General features: G+C 43.5%; 2 protein-coding genes across 2 annotated transcripts; both read left to right on the forward strand.

Annotated features, from left to right (window-relative positions):
• The first annotated feature begins 206 nt into the window (after nt 1-206).
• TRIM13 (tripartite motif containing 13) lies at nt 207-12,709 on the forward strand. The gene is made up of 2 exons (XM_034758526.1): nt 207-381; nt 11,381-12,709. The coding sequence occupies exon 2, from the start codon at nt 11,387-11,389 to the stop codon at nt 12,614-12,616; it is 1,230 nt and encodes a 409-aa protein (XP_034614417.1). The 5' UTR covers nt 207-381; nt 11,381-11,386; the 3' UTR covers nt 12,617-12,709.
• Nucleotides 12,710-12,718: 9 nt separating this feature from the next.
• Nucleotides 12,719-21,839, forward strand: KCNRG (potassium channel regulator). The gene is made up of 2 exons (XM_034758527.1): nt 12,719-15,391; nt 20,051-21,839. Exons 1-2 carry the CDS (start codon nt 14,811-14,813, stop codon nt 20,301-20,303), a joined length of 834 nt encoding a protein of 277 aa, XP_034614418.1. The 5' UTR covers nt 12,719-14,810; the 3' UTR covers nt 20,304-21,839.
• The last annotated feature ends 965 nt before the right edge of the window (nt 21,840-22,804 follow it).

The following is a 22,804-nucleotide window of genomic DNA, read 5'->3' on the forward strand; positions in this document are numbered from 1 at the left end:
GCCAAATGACTTGCCCGAGGCCCCTCGAATCACGGGGGAGTTCTGTGACGAAGACGTAAATTCCCGGCCTGTGTCAATCCAGCCTTCCCAAGCCAGGCCCCGGGACCACCCTGAACCTGATGCAACGTGCTCAGGCCACACGTACCTCGGCAGCGGCACCGGCACCGACACCCTCCGCCACCCGCGCCCGGCCCCTTCCCCAACAGCGGCGGGGAGGTACAAAGCGGGGCCCTGGCCCCGCCCTCCCGATGCTTGTGGACGGGGGAGGCGCCTGCCGCCTGCGCCGGGCCCAGCCTCAGCAACAAGAGTGTCCGGCTAAGGCAAGCGGCGGGCTCCAGCCGCGCCTTACGCCCGGCCCGGCGGGAGGCGGCGGACCCGCAGGTGAGGCGCGTTGGCGGGCTGGGCTCTGGCTGTGCTGGCCTGCGGCCTCTCGCCGCCAGCCCCGGGGCGTCGCGCCCTCCCCGGGCTTGCACGGGGCTGGAAGGGCGGCGGTCCCCGCCTGCCCTGGAGGGGGCGGGTCCTCGAGCCCGGGCGGGCGGCGGGGCTCCCAGCGTGGGGCACAGGCTGAGTCCGGTAGCTGGAGCTGCGGCCCCTCTCTCCCGAGCGGGGGTGGGGAACCCCGGGAACCTCCCAGGGGAAGAGCGGAGACACGCTCGCCCTGCCGAGAGCCGCGGCCGCTGGCATGGGGCTGCCTCTCCCCGTGCGGTGCGGTGCCCCCTGGAAGGGACGGGCTCCTGCTGGGCCTCGGGGCGGCTGCTGCAGAGACCCAGGAGCAGCACAGGCCGCGTAGTGCTACCGTGAGCGGGGCTAAGCTACAGCAATTGCTTAACGCCCCCCTCTCCCCAGTTCCTCCACCTGGCCGTGGAAGGGCCTGGCTCCCGCCCCCAGACTTTGCGGTAGCAGAGAGCTGGATCCACACGCCACAACGTTTTTATATAATGGCTTAAAACGCAAGATCTGAGCACTTGCAAATTTTGCGTTGGAATCCGGATCCCAGGGTTCAGATTCATCTCCATCTCTAGAACTGGTTCAATGCGCTCAAATTGGTTCCTCTCCTTTTTCCATGATGCACTAAAAATAATTGTAAAAAGCAACAGAGGGTCCTATGGCACCTTTGAGACTAACAGAAGTACTGGGAGCATAAGCTTTCGTGGGTAAGAACCTCACTTCTTCAGAGCTCCCAGTACTTCTGTTAGTCTCAAAGGTGCCACAGGACCCTCTGTTGCTTTTTACAGATTCAGACTAACACGGCTACCCCTCTGATAAAAATAATTGATTTCTCTCATCTTGTTGGTTAATATTCACTTGAGGTTCAACATTAATTTGTTGTTAACTTCCCTCTTTATGGATTGAAAGAATTTCATGTGGAATCCCCTACGCTTCATTCTGCTATAACAATACTGGCATTTTCTCACCATGTTAGAAGCTTTGACTCCTAAACTTAAAAGGTTATTGGGTAACAATATTTTTAAGACGCTTCTATAGTCCACCTGTAGAAATACAGCACGCCCTTGCAATACACACTTCATTATAATGAACCTTTGTCTATACCGAACCTGGATGCCAACTACAGTACAATACTGTGTGTGCTTTTAAAAAAAAAAAAAAAGTGGAGGAGGCACGTTGCACACGTGTGCACAACTACAGCTCGGAGCCCCGCCACTGTGTTGTTTTGATTGTCTTTTCGTTCTAACAAACCCCTGGCTATAATGTACAAAAGGCTTGGATCCTGACAGGCTCATTATAGTGAGGGTGTACTGTAATTAGTTTCATTCTGAAATGTGGCATCAATTCAGTTTCCTTCGTTAGAACGATTAAATGGAGTTGAAGGCACTAAAGGTCCACACTAACCCCCCACTTCGAACTAAGGTACGCAAATTATTATTAACGTAGCTGAATTTGAAGTACCTTAGTTCGAACTTACCGCGGGTCCAGACGCGGCAGGCAGGCTCCCTTGTCGATGCCACGTACTCCTCTCGCCGAGCTGGAGTACCGGCGTTGACGGCGAGCACTTCCGGGATCGATTTATCGCATCTAGACAAGACGCGATAAATCTATTCCGGAAGATTGATTGCTTACCTCCGGGTCCGGCGGTAAGCAAAGGGTAGACCTACCCTTAGTTAACAGATTCCAAGTTATGGTGATTATGGGACAAACTCCTCAAAGGTCAGGATTTGCTGGCTTCATTGGCCTTACTTTCTCAGATCCGTGTGCCTAAGGAAAGAGGAATGGGAAATCCTTACTTTAAGTTAAAAACAGGTGTACTGGACACTTTGGAGTCTTTAGTTTGTCTAAAGCCTCTCAGGAAGTCCAGGAGAAGACTGGTTACTTTGGAAGGCAATATACGGGTGTGATGTTATTGACATGAACTGGGACCGTATAGATCATTGTTGCAACCAAAGTCCTGTAGTGGCACCAAATCTTGTATAAAGGGGGTCAAATAGGGTGTCTAAGACAAGGTTATGGTTTGCTGGTTATGCTATCTCTGTATCGTTTTTGTAGTTGAAGTTATGAATATTGGCTCTATGCTGTCTGTATTTCAAACTTCTGCTATGTTTCTGAGTGACACCCCAGACAAGTTGGTGTCAACTCTGCCTAGCCTGCTTGATGGCCCATTAAGGACCATCAGCTATACAATTGACCCATTGAAAGAAGGCAGATATGCCTTGTAACTCAAAGTATGCAGGCACTTGCCCATGTGACTCCAGACTCCATTTTGCTGTAATTTTCCACAGTAAGGACAAAGAGGTGTGCTTACACCTGGCAAAGACTATAAAAGGCTGATGCCTCATTTCCATCTTGTCTTCAGTCCTGCTTCTTACCTCTGGAGGAACTTAGCTACAAAAGGAAGCTCTACACGAAGGACTGAATGACCCATCCCAGCTGGGGATGTACTCCAGAGACTTGATTTAAACCTGCAGTTTATTCTATCACTGCTACAAGCCTGAACCAAGAACTTTACCATTACTGTATGTAATTGATTCCATTTAACCAATTCTAGCTCTCATCTCTATCTTTTTCCTTTTATGAATAAACCTTTAGATTTTAGATGATTTGTGGGTAAGATCTGATTTATATATTGACCTGGGTCTGGGGCTTAGTCCTTTGGGATCAAGAGAATCTTTTTTCTTTTACTGGGGTATTGGTTTTCATAACCATTTGTCCCCCTAACGAGTGGCACTGGTGGTGATACTGGGAAACTGGAGTGTCTAAGGGAATCGCTTGTGTGACTTGTGGTTAGCCAGTGGGGTGAGACCAAAGTCCTCTGTATCTGGCTGGTTTGGTTTGCCTTAGAGGTGGAAAAATCCCAGCCTTGGGCTGCAACTGCCCTGTTTTAAGCAATTTGTCCTGAATTGGCACTCTATTGGGTCCCGCCAGAACCAGCATCGTTACGACGGGGGAAACAACAATTTTTAAGAAGTTGCAGCTTTCCTCTCCCTGTTAGCCTCATCAGTTTTTTTTTTTTTTGAGCAGCATGGAGTAACTCTAAGCAGGTAAAGATTGAGAGACTGATAGAGTAGTAGGGAAATATGCTGTTCCCATGTCATGTCTGTTCTATGGATTATGATGCTGTGGTAGCAAAGGTGTATACTTATTATTGTAAAGACACTTAATAATAAATCCTTAGTTTTAGGCACTTACAGCTGTCTAAAAGCTTCATCTTTAGGACTGATCCTAAATATTAGGAATTTTGGCTGTAAACTAGTTTGGCCACTTTATGTTCAGTTATCTTTCAACTGCCTGAGCTTTGTGCCTGGAATTCAGGTGTTGAAAAATGTCTGTTCTGAGGCTCAAGCATCTTTTTCTTTAAAATTCATACTTGTCATGACATGAATTTAGTAATCAATGAACATTTTCTTGTTTGGAGAAATCTAGCTTTGAAATAAATAGTGGAAACTTGGATGTTGTACTCAGCTGGATCAAGTCTAGCCTGCGTTGCCTCATCTTTCACTTTACCTTGTTTCCTGCTACTATCTGATAAGCCACCATCTGCATTCTAGAAACAGACTAGATTAACTTTTCCTGTTTTCATCTGAGAGAATATTTGGGATGAGGAATTAGACCATTTGTTTTGCATTTATACTTTGACTTGTTTTGCATATCTTCACTGTGAATGGAAAGCCAAAAGTCTTGTTTTGTTCTGTAGCGGACATCTTTTAGATTTGGAAGCTAGAGCATCGAATAGCTCCCATGAGGAACAGCTTCTAGCTTACTTAAGGAAAAAGAGTTGATTCTCAAATCAGTCCATTCCAAATAAGTAGGGAACTCAAATTTTGAACAAGTTGTCGCAACTGGCCTAGTCTCCCTCTCTAGTTGAGTTAATCAGTTGTAAGTGGACCCAACCACTGGATCCCACATGGTTCTAAGCCTCTGGGTCTAAGCAGAGGTGGGTCACTGTTCCTAGATCTGGATCTCTAAGGCAAACCCTAAGTGCAGATCCTATCACTGACACCCTTCCTTGGGGCGTGGGGCTCTGCAGCCTGGCTGCCTTAGGCTATTTCTACACTACACAGCTTTTAGTGACATAGATGTCGCTACAGCCGTGCCACTAAAAGTCGCGCATTGTAGTTGCTGTTTGTCAGCTCTCCTGCCGACAAAAAACTTCCACCCCCAACACATTGGCACTTGTTGCAGCAAAACTTCTGTTTTTTGGGGATTAACACCTCTGAAAGACACAAGTATTGTCGTTCAGTTGCCAGTGTAGACCTAGTCTTAGGGCTTATCAACACTACGCAGCTTTTAAAGACAACAGCCGTGTTGCAAAAAGTCAGCGTGTGTGAATGCTCTCTATTGGTATTTTGTCAGCACTTTTGCCGACAAAATACTTCCAGCCCCGCGAGCAGCAGTGGCCTTGTCGGCAGGAGAGCATTCCTGCGACAAAGCCGTGTTCACACTGCCACTTGTGTCGGCAAAACTTTTGTCTTTTGCAAGGCGGCTTTTTTAAATACCTGGGAAAGACAAGTTTTGTCGACAACGTTGCAGTGTAGACAAGCCCTTAGACACCAATGCCTCAGCCCTTCTGAGTCGCTGATTGCTTTTACTCGCACATTCACAGTTCCACTTTACTATGGGTGCTCTGAGCTGCTTTATTAACCTCTTCAGGGATAGCGTGGCTGGTAAGCATGGAATACAGGCTTTGCAAAGGAATTTCTTAACCAGGATTGCATCATTTTGAAAAATAAGAGCCCTGAGGTACACTCCTAGTCTTATCTCATTTCTTCTGTGAGTCTGAGGTATGGTCAGCCTTGCAGGCAAGGCAGAGTCCCTCCCACTTTCTCTCTTCAGCCCACTCTTCTGCCATGTGGCAGTGGATGGCCTTCCTTCTTACCCATATGCTCTAGCTTGGAAATTCCAGCCCCTTCTTCCCATCAGGCTTCTGTGTACACATTCCTTTGTTGCATGGTGATGGGCCAGAAGTTGAGACAGCCAAATTTGATGACCCTTAGTTGATCTGTGATGGCTTCTTAGACCTAGTTTTTAACTAGGTGCCAAGCCCTTAATATAAAATGGATGTTTAATCCAAAATGAAGATTGTAATACAAACTGGAGTTCACAATTTGATATAGACATATCCCTCTCTGTCATGTGAGAACTTCTAGATTTCTAATGTTAATATTACTGGCATCTGTTCGAGCAAGAGAGGAGATGTGCTCATAGCTTCCCATTTTACTTTTTTTTTTTAAAAATCACAAGTCATAAATGGCTTCCCGAAAGATCAAAAATAAGGTAGGTTACAGTTCAGTATCTTTGTAAACAGCCAGTATTAGCATTATTATATAAGAGAGGTGCTTCAAATTAACCTGATAGCTGAAGACTCCTGTAGGAAAATGGAGTCCCTGAATCAGATCCAGAGACAACGCTCTATTGGGAATTCCAGCAGCTGAGAATGGTGCGGACAGGACTTCTCACCATGGCTTTGCCCCTAGGCTTTGGAATAGAGTTGCCAACTTTCTAATCTCACAAAACTGAACATCCCTGCCCCACCCCCTGCCTCGCCCCTTCCCCGAGGGCCTGCCCCTGCCCCACCCCTTCTCTGAGGTCCCACCCCCCACTTGCTCCATCTCCCCTCCCTGTCGCTCGCTCTCCCCCCCCCCACCCTCACTCACTTTCACCAGGCTGGGGCAGGGGGGTGAGGTCTCCAGCTGGGGGTGCGGGCTCTGGGGTGGGGCCAGGGATGAGGGGTTTGGGGTACAGGAGGCGGCTCAGGGCTGGGGCAAGGGGTTGGGGTGTGAGCAGGGTGTGGGCTCCGGGAGGGAGTTGGGGTGCAGGAGGGGACTCTAGGCTGGGGTTTGGGGTGCAGGGTCCCAGCGGCACTTACTGTGGCTCCCAGGAAGCGAGTCCCTGTGGCCTCATGGCGCATGGGCGGCCAGGGAGTCTCCGTGCTATGCCCTCGCACCCACAGGCGATTGGTCGTGGTTCCTGGCCAGTGGGAGCTGTGGAGCTGGCCCTCGGGGTGGGGGCAGTACGAAGAGCCTCCCTGGCCACCTCAGGTACCTGGCGTCCACTTCTGGGAGCCACGCAGAACCAAGGCAGGTAAAGAGCCTGCCTTAGTTCTGGGCCCCTGCTGTGCCACCAACCAGACTTTTAATGGCCCATTCGGCGGTGCTGACTGGAACCCCCAGCGTCCCTTTTTGACCGGGTGTGCCGGTTGAAAACTGGACACCTGGCAACCCTACTTTGAGGTGACTGACTTTTGGTTAGTAGGCTTAGTCTTCTGGCTGAGTAGAAGTCTGGTAAATTTTTCAAGCCCCGCTTATCCATACGAACATCTCTAGTAATTGGATAAATGAATTTGGGGGTTGATTGTACCCTCTGAAGAATGTTTCTTTCTTTTGTTGCAGCCAATATCTGTCTACTTGTGGTGAAAGCTTTCTTTTGATCATACCAAACTGCATCCCAAACCTTCCTTTTCTCCCAGTGCAGTCTTTCTTGATTTTTCTGCCTTCTATGTATCCACTGGTATCCTTGATATCCCTCTGAATGGTTCTTCCTGACTATCTTTTTTTTTTTTAATCAGTTTCCTGCCTTTCTTAAGGGTCTGGTACCTTGTGTGATAGCACTATGAGAATTGAGGAGAACTTACTGTTTAGCCACTTTGGTAATATACTACTAAGCATGGGGAAATTATTGTTGTCTTTTAGTTCTCACAAAGTATTTTTAACTTCCATCACCAAACTAATCGGATCTGCAGGTCTGGCAAATATAAATTCTAACTTTTTTCCCCTCTAAGTATCCACCTGCTTTCTCATTTCATATGCTAAGACTGTAAGATCTCTGCACTAGAGAATTGGCTTCTGTTGCCTGATCCCTGATTGGGGCATTTAGGGGCTACTGCAATACAAGATAAGTCTCACATTTTTCTTTTGATAAATCCTAATTTCTTAGGGGACCCCTCCCCCCCCAAAGGAATTGCCATAATTAAAACAGATATTGAGACATTGGAGCTGGAAATACAGATTATGTAATCAAAAGTAGATTATAAATTATTTTTACGGCAGTGGTTTTTAAGTGTTACCTCTATATTCTTACAATATTTCAACTTTGTGCTGAATACGCCTATAGCAAGGAAAAGGGCATTCACACATTTTTCTTCCCTGCACCCAAACTTTTTAAACTAAGTTTAAACAAATGCTGACTGGCCTTTGGGCTGAGGAGAGGGGGCATTTAACAAACTCTACTAAAATTGAGGAAATTCTGATGCTTTCCTCTGTAAGTCACCTTCCATATTGCTTCCCCCCCACAAAAAAAGTGACCACTTTTTTTTTTTTTTTTTTTTTTTTTTTTTTATTAAAGTAAGTACTGTAGGAGTTGGGGAAGTGAAATGTAATAGTTTTTGGTTCAATTTTAACATTGTCTGCCATATTGAAATTTCACAACACAGATCAAATCAATCTCTGAGTATTGCATCGCTGCAATAAGACTTAATTTGAGTACTAATTCAAAACTTATTTTCAGCAGATATTAAAGATCATTGTCAGGTTAGCTAACATTCCTTTTCAGTGTTTATGCCATGACTGGGAAACTGATTTTGTCTTGACATTGAGCAGCTTTTGTCTGATGGTCCAATACTAGAACAGACTCAAGCAATTAGTGGAGTCCTCTGTTTTGTGGCTCAACTGGCAGTGTGTGCAACATGCATATCAGCCCAGCTGAGACCCCACCTTGAAACTTCTGGGGCCAAAAAAAGCCTTCTGTCACTGAGCCAGTGCAAGCTATACTAAGCTTGTCTCAAATGGAAGTTACTCTTGGCATGGTTTACTGTAACCTCTTCCCCATTTGACTAATGGTGGAATGGAAATAGTTCTTATCAAGTATCAGAGGGGTAGCCGTGTTAGTCTGAATCTGTAAAAAGCAACAGAGGGTCCTGTGGCACCTTTGAGACTAACAGAAGTACTGGGAGCATAAGCTTTCGTGGGTAAGAACCTCACTTCTTCAGATGCAAGTAATGGAAATCTCCAGAGGCAGGTATATATCAGTGTGGAGATAACGAGATTAGTTCAATCAGGGAGGGTAAGGTGCTCTGCTAGCAGTTGAGGTGTGAACACCAAGGGAGGAGAAACTGTTTCTGTAGTTGGATAGCCATTCACAGTCTTTGTTTAATCCTGATCTGATGGTGTCAAATTTGCAAATGAACTGGAGCTCAGCAGTTTCTCTTTGGAGTCTGGTCCTGAAGTTTTTTTGCTGTAAGATGGCAACCTTTACATCTGCTATTGTGTGGCCAGGGAGGTTGAAGTGTTCTCCTACAGGTTTTTGTATATTGCCATTCCTGATATCTGACTTGTGTCCATTTATCCTCTTGCGTAGTGACTGTCCAGTTTGGCCAATGTACATAGCAGAGGGGCATTGCTGGCATATGATGGCATATATAACATTGGTGGACGTGCAGGTGAATGAGCCGGTGATGTTGTAGCTGATCTGGTTAGGTCCAGTGATGGTGTTGCTGGTGTAGATATGTGGGCAGAGTTGGCATCGAGGTTTGTTGCATGGGTTGGTTCCTGAGTTAGAGTTGTTATGGTGCGGTGCGTGGTTGCTGGTGAGAATATGCTTAAGGTTGGCAGGTTGTCTGTGGGCGAGGACTGGCCTGCCTCCTAAGGTCTGTGAAAGTGAGGGATCATTGTCCAGGATGGGTTGTAGATCACTGATGATGCGTTGGAGAGGTTTAAGCTGAGGACTGTAGGTGATGGCCAGTGGAGTTCTGTTGGTTTCTCTTCTGGGCCTGTCTTGTAGCAGGAGGCTTCTGGGTATGCGTCTGGCTCTGTTGATTTGTTTCTTTATTTCCTTGTGTGGGTATCGTAGTTTTGAGAATGCTTGGTGAAGATCTTGTAGGTGTTGGTCTCTGTCTGAGGGGTTGGAGCAGATGCGATTGTACCTCAGTGCTTGGCTGTAGACGATGGATCGTGTGGTGTGACCGGGGTGGAAGCTGGAGGCATGAAGGTAGGCGTAGCGGTCGGTGGGTTTTCGGTATAGGGTGGTGTTAATGTGGCCATCGCTTATTTGTACGGTGGTGTCCAGGAAGTGGACCTCCCGTGTAGATTGGTCCAGGCTGAGGTTGATGGTGGGGTGGAAGCTGTTGAAAGCATGGTGGAATTCTTCCAGGGTCTCCTTCCCATGGGTCCAGATGATGAAGATGTCATCAATATAGCGTAGGTAGAGAAGGGGCGTGAGTGGACGGGAGCTGAGGAAGCGTTGTTCCAGGTCAGCCATAAAAATGTTGGCATATTGTGGGGCCATGCGGGTGCCCATAGCGGTGCCACTGGTCTGGAGGTATATATTGTCACCAAATTTGAAATAATTGTGCGTGAGGATAAAGTCACAGAGCTCAGCAATAAGTTGTGCTGTGTCATCATCAGGGATACTGTTCCTGACAGCTTGTATTCCATCTGTATGTGGGATGTTTGTGTAGAGAGCCTCTACATCCATGGTGGCTAGGATGGTGTTTTCTGGGAGGTCACCAATGCATTGTAGTTTCCTCAGGAAATCTGTGGTGTCACGGAGATAGCTGGGAGTGCTGGTGGCATAGGGTCTGAGTAGGGAGTCCACATATCCAGACAGTCCTTCAGTGAGAGTGCCAATGCCCGAGATGATGGGGCGTCCAGGATTTCCAGGTTTGTGGATCTTAGGTAGTAGATAGAATAACCCCGGTCGGGGCTCTAAGGGTATGTTGATTTGTTCCTGTGTTAGTGTAGGGAGTGTCCTGAGTAGATGGTGTAGTTTCTTAGTGTATTCCTCAGTGGGATCTGAGGAAAGCGGCCTGTAGAATTGGGTATTGGAGAGTTGTCTGGCAGCTTCCTTCTGGTAGTCAGACCTGTTCATGATGACAACAGCACCTCCTTTATCAGCCTCTTTGATGATAATGTCAGGGTGGTTTCTGAGGCTGTGGATGGCATTGCGTTCTGTACGACTTAGGTTATGAGGCAAGCGATGTTGTTTTTCCACAATTTCTGCCTGTGCACGTCGGCGGAAGCATTCTATGTATAGGTCCAGACTGTCATTTCGACCCTCAGGAGGAGTCCATGTGGAGTTCTTCTTCCTGTGTTGTTGGTGGGAGGGTATCTGTGTATCAGTGCGCTGTTCAGCGTTATCATGAAAGTATTCTTTGAGTCGGAGGCGGCGAAAGTAGGCTTCCAGATCACCACAGAACTGTATCATGTTCGTGGGGGTGCTGGGGCAAAAGGAGAGTCCCCGAGATAGGACAGACTCTTCTGCTGGGTTGAGTGTGTAGCTGGATAAATTGACGATATTGCTGGGTGAGTTAGGGGTACCCCTGTTGTGGCCCCATGTGGCAGGTAGGATTTTAGACAGCTTACGGTCCTTTTTCCTTTGTAGAGAGGTGAAGTGTGTGATGTAGATCTCCTGTCTTATTTTAGTAAAGTCCGTTTGTGTGGAGGGTTGGTTATTAATGAGAGTCTCCAGGTTGGAGAGCTCTTTCTTGATGTTTTTCTGTTTGCTGTATAGGATGCTGATCAGGTGGTTCCTCAGTTTCTTTGATAATGTATGGCATAATCTCTCACTGTGGTCTGTGCAGTATGTAGATAGCAATGGATTTTTCACCTTCAGTCCATTTGGTATGATGTCCATCTGTTAGCATTTGGAAAGGAAGATGATATCTGTCTGTTTTTGTGCAAGTTTCTTCATGAGGTTGATAGATTTCCATTCCATACGGCTAAATGCAGTGCCTTGCATGGTGTCAAGTATCAGAGGGGTAGCCGTGTTAGTCTGAATCTGTAAAAAGCAACAGAGGAATTGCATCTGAAGAAGTGAGGTTCTTACCCACGAAAGCTTATGCTCCCAGTACTTCTGTTAGTCTCAAAGGTGCCACAGGACCCTCTGTTAGTTCTTATCAAGTCCCTCTAATATTTTTTCCCTCTCCTTTCCATAGGATGTGATGGAGCTCTTAGAGGAAGATCTCACCTGTCCCATTTGTTGTGGCTTGTTTGAAGATCCTCGGGTTTTACCTTGTTCTCACAACTTTTGCAAGAAGTGTTTGGAGGGGATCCTAGAGGGAAATGTCCGGAGTGTGGTCTGGAGACCACCCCCACTTTTCAAGTGTCCTACCTGCCGGAAGGAAACTCCTGTTACAGGAATCAATAATTTACAAGTCAACTATTCCCTGAAAGGTATTGTGGAGAAGTATAACAAAATAAAAGTAACTCCCAAAATGCCCATGTGTAAGGTGCACAATGGGCAGCCCCTCAACATTTTCTGCCGGACAGATATGCAGCTGATATGTGGTGTCTGTGCCACTCGAGGTGACCACACAAAGCATGTATTTTGCTCCATTGAAGATGCCTATTCACAGGAGAAGCGTGCTTTTGAAACCCTGTTTCAGGGCTTTGAAACATGGCGTTGTGGGGATGCGCTCTCCCGGCTAGACACCTTGGAAACAAGCAAGAGGAAAGCGCTGCAGATGCTGACAAAGGACTCAGACAAAGTGAAAGAGTTCTTTGAGAAGCTGCAGCACACACTGGAGCAGAAAAGAAATGAGATTCTGTCTGACTTTGAGACCATGAAGCTTGCAGTGATGCAGGCCTATGACCCAGAAATCAATAAACTGAACACAATTCTACAAGAGCAGCGAATGGCTTTTAACATTGCAGAAGCCTTTAAGGATGTGTCTGAACCCATTATATTTCTGCAACAGATGCAGGAGTTTAGGGAAAAAATCAAAGTGATCAAGGAAACCCCTCTGCCTTGTTCCAATGTAGACCTCAATCCCACAATAAAGAACTTCGATACCAGCCAGTGGGATGGTATAAAACTAGTAGATGTGGACAAGCTTTCTTTGCCTCAGGAAAACAGCATGCTTAATTTCAAGATTTCCTCAGTCTTTTCACACAAATGTATAGTGACTTCTCTGATTTGCTTATTTATCCTTGCAGCCACCAGAATGACCTTTGTGGAATCTGTCTTTGACAATCTTCAGTACTGGAAAACTCAACTTTTTACAATTGGCTCATCCTATCTGGTAGACACTGCAGAGATAGCTGACCATGCCGTGTTTTACTGGGAGCAAATGACAGATGGAGCTTCACTTCTAAGTGAAAAGTGCAAAAATTATACACTAGTGGTATTGGATAATGTTGCACAATTTGTGTGCAAATATAAACTGTTATAATGTCCACTACCAAAGCACAAATTCAGAAGCCCAAGAAGTGAACAGAACTCTGGTGCAGAAAACTTAACAGTGCATGCACAGTTTAAAAAAAAACCTTTGGCTTCTGATGGAAGCATTTAATACTCAGAATATTTACTGAGTTATTGTTTGTGTAGTTCAAGCATGGATATATGCTGGAAGGTAAAACCGAACTTTGGAAAAACATACTTTTGCTTCTGAGATCTTGTTTCAAAATGTTTTTGGGAATAATGCACTTCCTTGTTCTAACCAAAATATAAGGCAAAACTAACCATGTATATAGTCAAATACTAATATAGCTGTATTAATGATTTTACATGTCCTAGAGTAAAAAGGGCTGATCCCTAAATGCATCAACATTTTTTGTTGTGGGAGGTTCTTTGAAATTAGGAAGGACACTTCTGATTGCTAAGAGAGGTGGGCTGCAAAGTTTGCCTAAGACTGGCCATCCATTGCAAAATACAGAGTGGTACTTTAACTCTTTGGAATCTCTTCATAACTGAAGATGTTAAATTTCACTGATTCCCCATCCTGGGTATACGCAGTACTATATATACACTGGATATTGATTACAGGGTTTATTTAGAAAAGTCTTCAGGGCAGTGGCCTCGAACAAATTGCAATAGGAAAGAGAAACAAGTGGAAGTGAGTGGGGCAGAACAAGCGGCAAGGTGCTCTTATATGCTGGGCAATGACACTTTTCCAGCTATAGTCCTGTCAAGGGATTGAGCATCTTCATGTTGGATTTGTGGTTTGTTTGTTTTTAAAAGCCACCTGCATCTCTGTGTCTTTCTAAAAAGTGCCTCTAATGTAAAGAATTTAAGCTCCCTATTGAGAAATGCACCCACTTGCTCACAATTGGGGATACAGTGCAGCTCATTGTGGCAGTGACGTAAAGTACTTATATGGTGAATGCATGGAATAGGGAGTTTTCTCCATTCCCTTCCCCTTTGTGGTGGTGGTAGAAAGTAAGAACAGAGCCTGCTTTAAGGTGAAAGAATGACAGTTCCACCCTGCTCAACAGCCAGGAAGCAAACCTCCCTAAAACACAATCTTCCCAGCAATGTGAGGCTGGTGGAGGGGGGAGCTTCTCTTCTGTGCCTCCCCACATCAGTCAATATAACTTCAACAGCTGGAGAGATGGGGTGCTGCCTGTAAACCTGCTGTGTAATCACATCATTAACATTGGCTTTGTCTTGTGTTAGGAAACTCCTTAGCCCTGAGATAGGTCATGCTCTTATCTCCGCTCTGCAGTTGAAGCATGGATTGGCATACATGTGCTACCTTTAATCTAGCTAGCACATATAAAAATAGCAGTGATGACATGGCACCATGGGCAATACAAGTATGTATCCAGGGCCCCAGGCAGATTTGTATAGCTTCAACTGAAACCTGTGGTGCTGTGATTTCACTGCTATTCTCAGCACTACTAGCTAAATTAAAGCTAGTGTGGATATGTCAACCCGTGTGGCAATTGCACCTCTAGTTGTAGTGTAGACTTCCTCAGTGCCATTCCATTGGCTGCAGTGCACCCTGGAAGAATTTAGTTTAGTGAGTTTCATGACTTAATTCTAGGATAATTGAATATATAAAGAAATAGTAAATCATTACCATATCTCTGTATGGATATTTCATACAAACATATTAATCATCAAATCCTTTCAGATCAGAAACATTTAGTAAAATACACTTCCAACTTCTCTGAAACGTTCTCATTTCAGAGCATGATTGTGGAGTTGCCTTAAAGTATATTTAACATTTCTTTTAGCAGTGGGTCACCCACAGTGGTATAGAAATGAAATCTTCTTGTGGTGGTTCTGTAAAACTCAAATATTTATCCTGAATATCTTGCTTTTGGGGATAGTTCTTGGTTTTTATCAGGGTTTTTCAAAACTTGGAGTCAGTCAACCATTTTTCAACAGTCTTTGGAAGCTGTTCATTTTTTATTTTTGTTTCAAGAGTCCAAGTTCCCAAGCAACTAGGACCTGCAAACAGCTATCTTTAGTTGTATTTACGCTTCTTGTTGCCTAGGAACCCTAGCAGTGCTACACACCTTATCCCAAACATGCAGTAAGATTACTGAATGATACTTGCAGTCCCAGTTGATTTGCAGTTTAGGAATAGTCTGGTTAGAAAGACATAGGTCAGTGTTAACCTTGATTGGTGGAGAGACAATATGAGCAATCAAGAAGTGGCCATTCTGAATGTGGGAGGCTCAAAATTTACAACATGGGTTTCCACCCTGCGGAGGTTCCCAGAGTCCAGGTTAGCACGGATGTTGAATGGCAATGACCATGAATTCAGGCTGGTGAATGGACAATTCTTTGTGGACAGAGATGGAACTTTGTTTAATTACATCTTGGATTTTTTGAGGACACTCCAGCTTTCTCTGCCCACGGACTTTTCAGACTATCAGAGGCTGCAAAGAGAAGCAGACTTCTATGAGCTCCACTCCCTGGCTGATCTCCTGAGCCAGGAAAACTTGCTGAAGCCGAGACCAGAGATCTTGGAAGTGCGCTTCTTGCTCCTTGAAACTCAGGCCTTTTTCCGAGTCTTTGGCTCTTGCAGCAACACTATTGAGGTACTGGCTGGACGGGTCACTATGTTTACAGAGCAGTCCTTGAGACAGAACTGGAATAATAGTCCTTTCCCTTCTCAGAAGCTCTTCACTCCACTTCCTGTGGAGAGACCTTCTCATCATGACCTGGTTTTTCAATGTGGCACTGACTACTCTGCTGGTGACCAGTTGGTGACAAGGTATTCACCTTGTGTGGCTTTTCTTTCTTGAAATAATTCCAAGACCTCTAGTTCATAAAATACATTCAATTTGCTACACTGTGATGAGATCATGGGATAATCAATTGATGGTTCAATGCCAAGAGGTGACTCCTGTTATGCTGATCTAACTTCTTGTAAGTTTCCTTAAATTTTTAAATGGATTTTTAAAAACATCTTATTCTCCTAGTTCATTTGACCTTCCTCTCACCTTTTTGCTTTTTCTATATTTCTGATGTGTCTGTCCAATGGGATGGCTGAGTCACACCTAGAAGCCATTGGAAAATACAAAATTAAAATATAGGAGAAGAACCACTTGCCAGCAGTAATATTTTGTGCGCTTGATTCTCTGCCTAGATCCTTCTGTTTGTCCCATATGTAACTGCCTCGGTGTTCTATCAGCCTAATGACGCATCCTAATGGGTTCACTTCTCCTGTAGTAGTCAGAATGTTTGATAACTGAAAACGAAGTCTGTGAGTTGTCTGAAATAATAATGGGCAATCACTGAAGGTGTTCCTAATTGGCTGAACTGATTACTAATGGTAGAAAAATACTTTATCTTAACCACCTCTCCTTTGAGATGTTTAACTCAGAGGATGCAGGGTTACTTTTTTCTGAGGAAAGAAGGAAGCTGATTTCTCTCATTAGTGAGGTTGCTAAGTCTGAATGTGGGCTAATACAAGTTTTGAAAACTATAAAATGAGTGTGTCACATGTGCCATTCCCTTGTGCTCATAAGCATCCATAATGCTTGTAATGTACAAACTGGGAAAACTAGGAATAAATGGGAAAATTTGCCCACAAGAACTTTATCCAGGATAAATATGGAATAAGCTGGGGAAGGGAGGATAAGATAATTAAAATGGCTACAAACGCATCCTCTAGATGTCATTTTGGAGAAGGGGAGAACAGAATGATGGAAGTGGGGATGGAAAACAAAGGTGGAGTTCAGATAATGGACTGTCCTTGTTCCTTAACTATAGATGTGGGGTTTTGTTTTGAAGAATATAAATTGTATACACTACATGAGTTTGGAGGGGGAAGGGGGCTTAAGAGCTTGGTCCTCTTGCCATTGATTTTCAATGGGAAATAGTGACCTCTATGCTAGCCACATCAGGCTCTAGTTACATACTTTTATAATGGTTTTTAGAAGCTCTAAAGAGTGGCTTTATTATACAGTTGGAATTTGTCTCCGTACAGGAAAAGAGAACCTAGTTTATCCTCCATGGCTCTTGGAAGCCTGGATTTTTATGGACACTTCACTGGAATAGTTCCAGTAGGGTTATTCTCTCTTGAAATATATGAATTAAACAAGAGAATTCTGGGTTTAGACAATTCAATAGGGTTTATCTTTATATTTTGACTTTCTTTAGCTGAATAATTGTAAGAAGCTCATCCTGGGCTTTCTCACATAGCACAGATGAGATGGCACTTAAATGGTATATAACTTATAGCTTATTGGACTAACCGTGCATCAGTGTAGGTTATGGCAACTTAAAAACTGAGATGTAGTCTGTTATAACCTCTTTTCTGACTTTGATTAATCAAGCTACACTTGTCTGTTGAACGGCAGAGGAAAAAAATCTTACAAACCAGGTTTTGATTATGTGGTTAGTTTTATCTCTAATCATTTGTGGTTGTATGGAATCTTTACCTTTTAGTGCTTCTTGTGGACCTTTGTACTTTTTTCATGAACTATGGAGCAATTCTGCCTGTCAATTTATGCTACTTTTTAACAGTATTTTTATATGACTTTTGTTCCTTGAGGTGTCTGGATGAATTTTTAAACCTCTTGTACTTTTATTCCAAGTAAAATCAGTTTACTTTAGTTGTAAATAATTTTCATAATTGTTACTAAAAAAGTTGTTGTGCAAGTCAACTGAGCAATAAACTTCCCTGTTAGTAGGGGGAGATGCTTTGTAATGAAGAGTGCTGCTATTTAAACGAACCCAGTTTTGCTGCCCTGGCCACAGTTTAACTATTCTTATCTGAGAAACTGCTGTACGTTATGCATTATGTCAGTCATTTCCCCGCCATTAAATTAAACACAATTTAAGAATTGTTACAATCACTTATAACAAAAAAGTGAACTTCATAGTTGAAAAACAAAGTGTCTATTCTGTAAAAAATATAACTGCTCAAACTGCAAGAAATAGCTGTGCTTTTAATGAGGTAAAGAATTAAGATATTTAGAAAACTAACTAGGGCTGTCGATTAATCAGTTAACTCACATGATTAACTCAAAAAAAATTGTGATTAATTGCCGTTTTAATCGCACAGTTAATAAAATACCAATTGAAATTTATTAAATATTTTTGAATGTTTTTCTATATTTTCATATATATATATAGATATATATATAAAGAGAGCATTCTGTGTTTGTGATTGAAATTAAAGTGTATATTTTTTATTTTAAATATTTACACTGTAAAAATGATAAAATAAATACTATTTTTCAGTTCACCGCCTAAAAGTACTGTAGTGCAATCTTTGTCGTGAAAGTGCAACTTACAAATGTAGGTTTTTTTGTTTCATAATTGCACTTGAAAACAAAACAAAAAACAATGTAAAACTTCAGACCTACAAGTCCACTCTGTCCTCCTTGTTCAGCCAATCGTTAAGACAAGCAAGTTTGTTTACATTTGCAGGAGATAATGCTGCCCTTTTCTTATTTACAGTGTCACCAGAAAGTGAGAACAGGCATTTGCATGGCACTTTTGTAGCCGGCATTGCAAGGTATTTATGTGCCAGATATGCTAAACATTTATATGCCCCTTCATGCTTCTGCCACCATTCCAGAGGACATGCTGCCATGCTGATGGCGTTTGTTAAAAAACATAATGCGTTAATTAAATTTGTGACTGAACTTCTTGGGGGAGAATTGAATATCCCCTGCTCTGTTTTACTCGCATTCTACCATATATTTCATGTTATAGCCGCCTTGGATGATGACCAAGCACATGTTTGTTTTCAGAACACTTTCACAGCAGTTTTGACAAAACACAAAGAAGGTAGCAATGTGAGATTTCTAAAGATAGCTACAGCACTCGACCCAAGGTTTAAGAATTTGAAGTACCTTCCAAAATCTGAGAGGGACGAGGTGCAGAGCATGCTTTCAGTAGTTTTAAAAGAGCAATAGTCCGATGCGGAAACTGCAGAACCTGAACCACCAAAAAAGAAAATGAACCTTTTGCTAGTGGCATCTGGCTCAGATAATGAAAATGAACATGCATTGGTCCATGCTGCTTTGGATTGTTATCGAGCAGAACCCGTCATCTTGAATGGTAGTTGAAGCATGAAGGGACATATGAATCTTTAGCACACGTAAATACCTTGCAACGCCGACTACAACAGTGCCATGCAAACTCCTGTTCTCACTTTCAGGTGACACTGTAAATAAGAAGCAGGCAGCATTATCTCCTGCAAATGTAAATAAACTTGTTTGTCTTAGTAATTGACTGAACAATCAGTAGGACTGGGAGTGACTTGCAGGCTCTAAACTTTTACATTGTTTTATTTTTGAATGCAGTTTTTTGTACATAATTCTACATTTGTAAGTTCAACTTTCATGCTAAAGAGCTTGCACTACAGTACTTGTATGAGGTGAATTGAAAAATACTATTTCTTTTATCATTTTTACAGTACATATATTTGTAATAAAAAATAATATAAAGTGAGCATTGTGTACTTTGCATTCTGTGTTGTAATTGACATCAATATACTGTATATACTTGATCATAAGCCGGTTCGTTTATAAGCCGACCCCCCCTCCCCCAGATGGATAAGTAAAAATGGAAATTTTTTATACCCCATTCAAAAGCCGACCCTATAATTCAGGGGCTAGCAAACTTTGGCTCCCAGGCTATCAGGATAAGCCGCTGGCGGGCCAAGATGGTTTGTTTACCTCGAGCGGCTGCAGGCACGGAGGTAAACCTAAGTAAACAAAGTGACCCGGTGCGCCAGCTGCTTACCCTGACGAGCCAGGACAGCAACTGGTGGGGAAACTTTTTGGGGGGGAGAAGCTGGGAGTCAGGGGAGTAACCCCTGTGACCACCCCCCACATGACCCCATCCCTAGCCCGGGACCCTCACACTCTCCTCTTCCCAACTTATCTGGGGAGGGCCAAGGGAGGATGTCTCTGACCTCGCTGGAGCTGCTCCAGTGTGCTCCGGCGGGCCGGGCGACTGGGGGGAGAGCAGCATGGCCAGAAGCGGAGAGACTCTGGCCCCGCCTCTTCCCTTCTGTCTCTGCTGGCTGTGCTGCCTCTCCTTGCTCCCTCTGTTGGGGGGAGGGGCTCTGTCCCACCTCTCCCTCTCTATACCCATTCATAAGCCAACCCCCTTCTCTGGTGCTTCCCATTTTTACTAAAAAAATTCAGCTTATGAACGAGTAAATACGGTATTTGAAAACCTCCAAAAATATTGAAATGTTATTCTATTCATGTTTAACAGTGTGATTAATCGTGATTAATGTTTTCAATCATGCGACAGCCCTAAAACTAATCTAGATTCTTGGCTAGTGTAAATCAGTGCAGTTCTGTTGCAGGCAATTTACATCAGCTGAGAATTTAGCTTGTTAAAAACATGGTTCCATCCTCCAAGAAGGATGTTAACTCGTAATCACACTTTTCTCTTTCTCTAGGTATGTCTCTATAAAACCTGATGATAGAAAGCTGATTAATGGAACTAACGTACTGGGCCTACTAGCTGACACTTTACTTAAAGAAGGATTTCACCTTGTAAGCACCAGAACAGTCTCCACCGAAGAAAAAGTTGAATGCTACAGTTTTGAAAGGATGAAGAGGCCAGAAGCCCTTTTTCTCACTGCCAACCAAAGCCCAGAAAGCACTGGTGGAGCACAGATGAAGTTAACTCCAATGCACAAGCAGAAATGAAACCTGTTTCATTACTATCTACCCTTTTGAATCTGAGAAGAGACACATGTAGACACTATGAAGCCTACTATTTTTTTATTTTGAAATTGCAACTATTGAAGGTGGTAACAACTGTCAAATTTTATATATTTTTTCAAAAATCAGTTTCCCTCCTTTTCCTGCAGTCATTTACTAGAGAAGCCAAGTTCTTGTTTACCTCTATTCTCCCTTTTCTGGAACATGGGAGAATACTGATGCAATATTGAATATGTAGTCCAGAATCAAGCAGTTAAACGTGTGCAATCCAGTTTCTAAAATGGAAATGGGCATAATGGAAAAAATGAACCATACTGGGAATAAAGGGAGTCCCTAAATAAAGGTTCTTGCACTCCTTGCAGGATACCGCAAAGGCGACTTGAAATATGACAACAGCAAGTGAAGTAGTAATAAACAGGGCCCACAGAGCCCTCTCTTCTCCTTCCTTTAGAAGGTTTTATAGAAGACTGGAGAAATCTAAATTTGAATGATTACATACTATTTCTGCAAGCAAAAACTACAGAGACAATCTTTCAATTAGGTGAAAGCAGCATTGTGGAAATACCACAGTTCATGCCCCGTTCCACTCTTTATCTATGAAACCAACATTAGTTTAGTTTAGTGTATTCTCTCCTCTTGTAGGATCCCCAAGAAAAGAACCTATTAAACTGTCCTTCAATGCTCTGAACTTGATAAATGTAATATTAAAAAGGTCTGCTATGCAATGCACGGTGGGCTGTAATGAAAGGTCAGTTAATTAGAAAAGACTGAATTGCTCTTCAGAAGAAACAAATAGGCTGGAATTCTTAACTAAAATAGTTCAAAGAACTTTTCAGCACTTGCCAAATGCAAAGAACAGTGAAGGGCTGGCAAAGGTGACTTTAAGACATGGTCATATTGCCAGACTGGCCTGCATCAGAAATTAGAGTAGCCTCTCGACTGCTCTCAAATTACTCTTGTTTGTAGTAGTTCTAGGAATGTGGGAGTGTAGCAGATTCTGGAGCCATCCCTTCCTCCTTGAGGTGTGTGACTAAGCCAGGAAAGTGTGGTATAGTGGTGGACACTTTGCTAATTAAGGATTTCCCCTACTCTGGTTAGGCCTATTAATAGCAACTTTTGGATGGTACAAAGGAGGTTGGGACAGGATCTGGCCCGATAGATCACTACTATTAAGGAGACAATTACTGATGTGCCAAGAAATCAAAGACCATTTTGGATGTTTGCATCTATGTGGCTTCCTAGTATTGAATTTTCATAGAAGTTACTGTGAACATCTCCAGTCAAGAGGACAATCAATGACAGTAAGAAATGCAGATGTACATGACAACCCCTTTAATGGGCAAAGAAAAAAAATGGACTTTAAGACTGTACCCAAGATCTATAATCAAAACAATACCTGATTAAACAACAATGAAGTGTAGACTTAGGCCTGGTCTACACTAGTGATGGTGGGGGGGGGGGAATCGATCTAAGATACGCAACTTCAGCTACGAGAATTGCGTAGCTGAAGTCAACATATCTTAGATCGACTTACCTCCCGTCCTCATGGCGCGGGATCGACGGCTGCAGCTCCCCCGTCGAATCCACTTCCGCCTCTCGCCCTGGTGGAGTTCTGGAGTCGACGGGGGAGCGCGTTCGGGGATCGATTTATCAGTCTAGACGAGATGTGATAAATTGATCGATCGCTACCTGCCGATCCAGGGGGTTGTGTGGACATACCCTAAGACTAACTTTTAATAACCTTTTGTAATGGAAAATATTGTGCTGATTCACATACTGCAGAAATCCTGATAAGAATGTTTTATTTTCATTCTTAGTCGTGTTGAAAAATAAAGTTTAAAAAAAAACAAACATCTAAATCAAGAGATGAAACTTTTCTTTTTTTAAGTACTTTCTCCCTTCTAATGGATTATCTGTTGTCTTGACCCACTTGATCAGTCCAGGCTGATCATTTTAAAGAATTTTAACAAACCTTTTACTAGTGCAATTCCTGCTGGGCTAGTAATTCTCAATGTTTCTGGGTCCTGTGGCTATTTAAGTGATGACCCACACATCAAATTTTGTTATACAGGGTTCTTACTGATGGTTGCTTAAAAGTGTGTGTGTGTGTGTGTGTGTGAGAGAGAGAGAGAGAGAGAGAGAGAGAGAGATAAAAGGAAAATGCATATTTGAAAACAAGTATTTTAGCCAAAAAGTGTCTAACCCAGTTTTCTATCCTGTAAGTACTTAGAGGTAGATGACCTTAGCTTTTGAAGACAATTTTGCACTAAGATGGTTACTTCAATGGAAAGCATCTGTACAAAAAGTGATAGTGAAAGTGATCAGGCTAAAAATATGTTAACATTGGGCCAGCTTGAGACTGTGATTAAATGTCAGTAGTAACTTGAGGCAGAGGTGAAAGTGCACTACTATAAAATGGCACCTTCTTACTACAACAGCTCCCTGTTGGTGTAAATCACCATTGCCCTGTGTGGTCTGTTACACCA

This window comes from Trachemys scripta, chromosome 1 (genome assembly GCF_013100865.1).
Source record: "Trachemys scripta elegans isolate TJP31775 chromosome 1, CAS_Tse_1.0, whole genome shotgun sequence".
Lineage (NCBI taxonomy): Eukaryota > Metazoa > Chordata > Testudines > Emydidae > Trachemys > Trachemys scripta.

Excerpts from the sequence above, each read along its gene's own strand:
- TRIM13 (XM_034758526.1), top strand. The coding sequence starts at position 11,387 with ATGGAGCTCTTAGAGGAAGATCTCACCTGTCCCATTTGTTGTGGCTTG.
- KCNRG (XM_034758527.1), top strand. The coding sequence starts at position 14,811 with ATGAGCAATCAAGAAGTGGCCATTCTGAATGTGGGAGGCTCAAAATTT. Across the intron at positions 15,392-20,050 it reads GGTGACCAGTTGGTGACAAG|GTATGTCTCTATAAAACCTG; the intron begins GTATTCACCTTG and ends CTCTTTCTCTAG.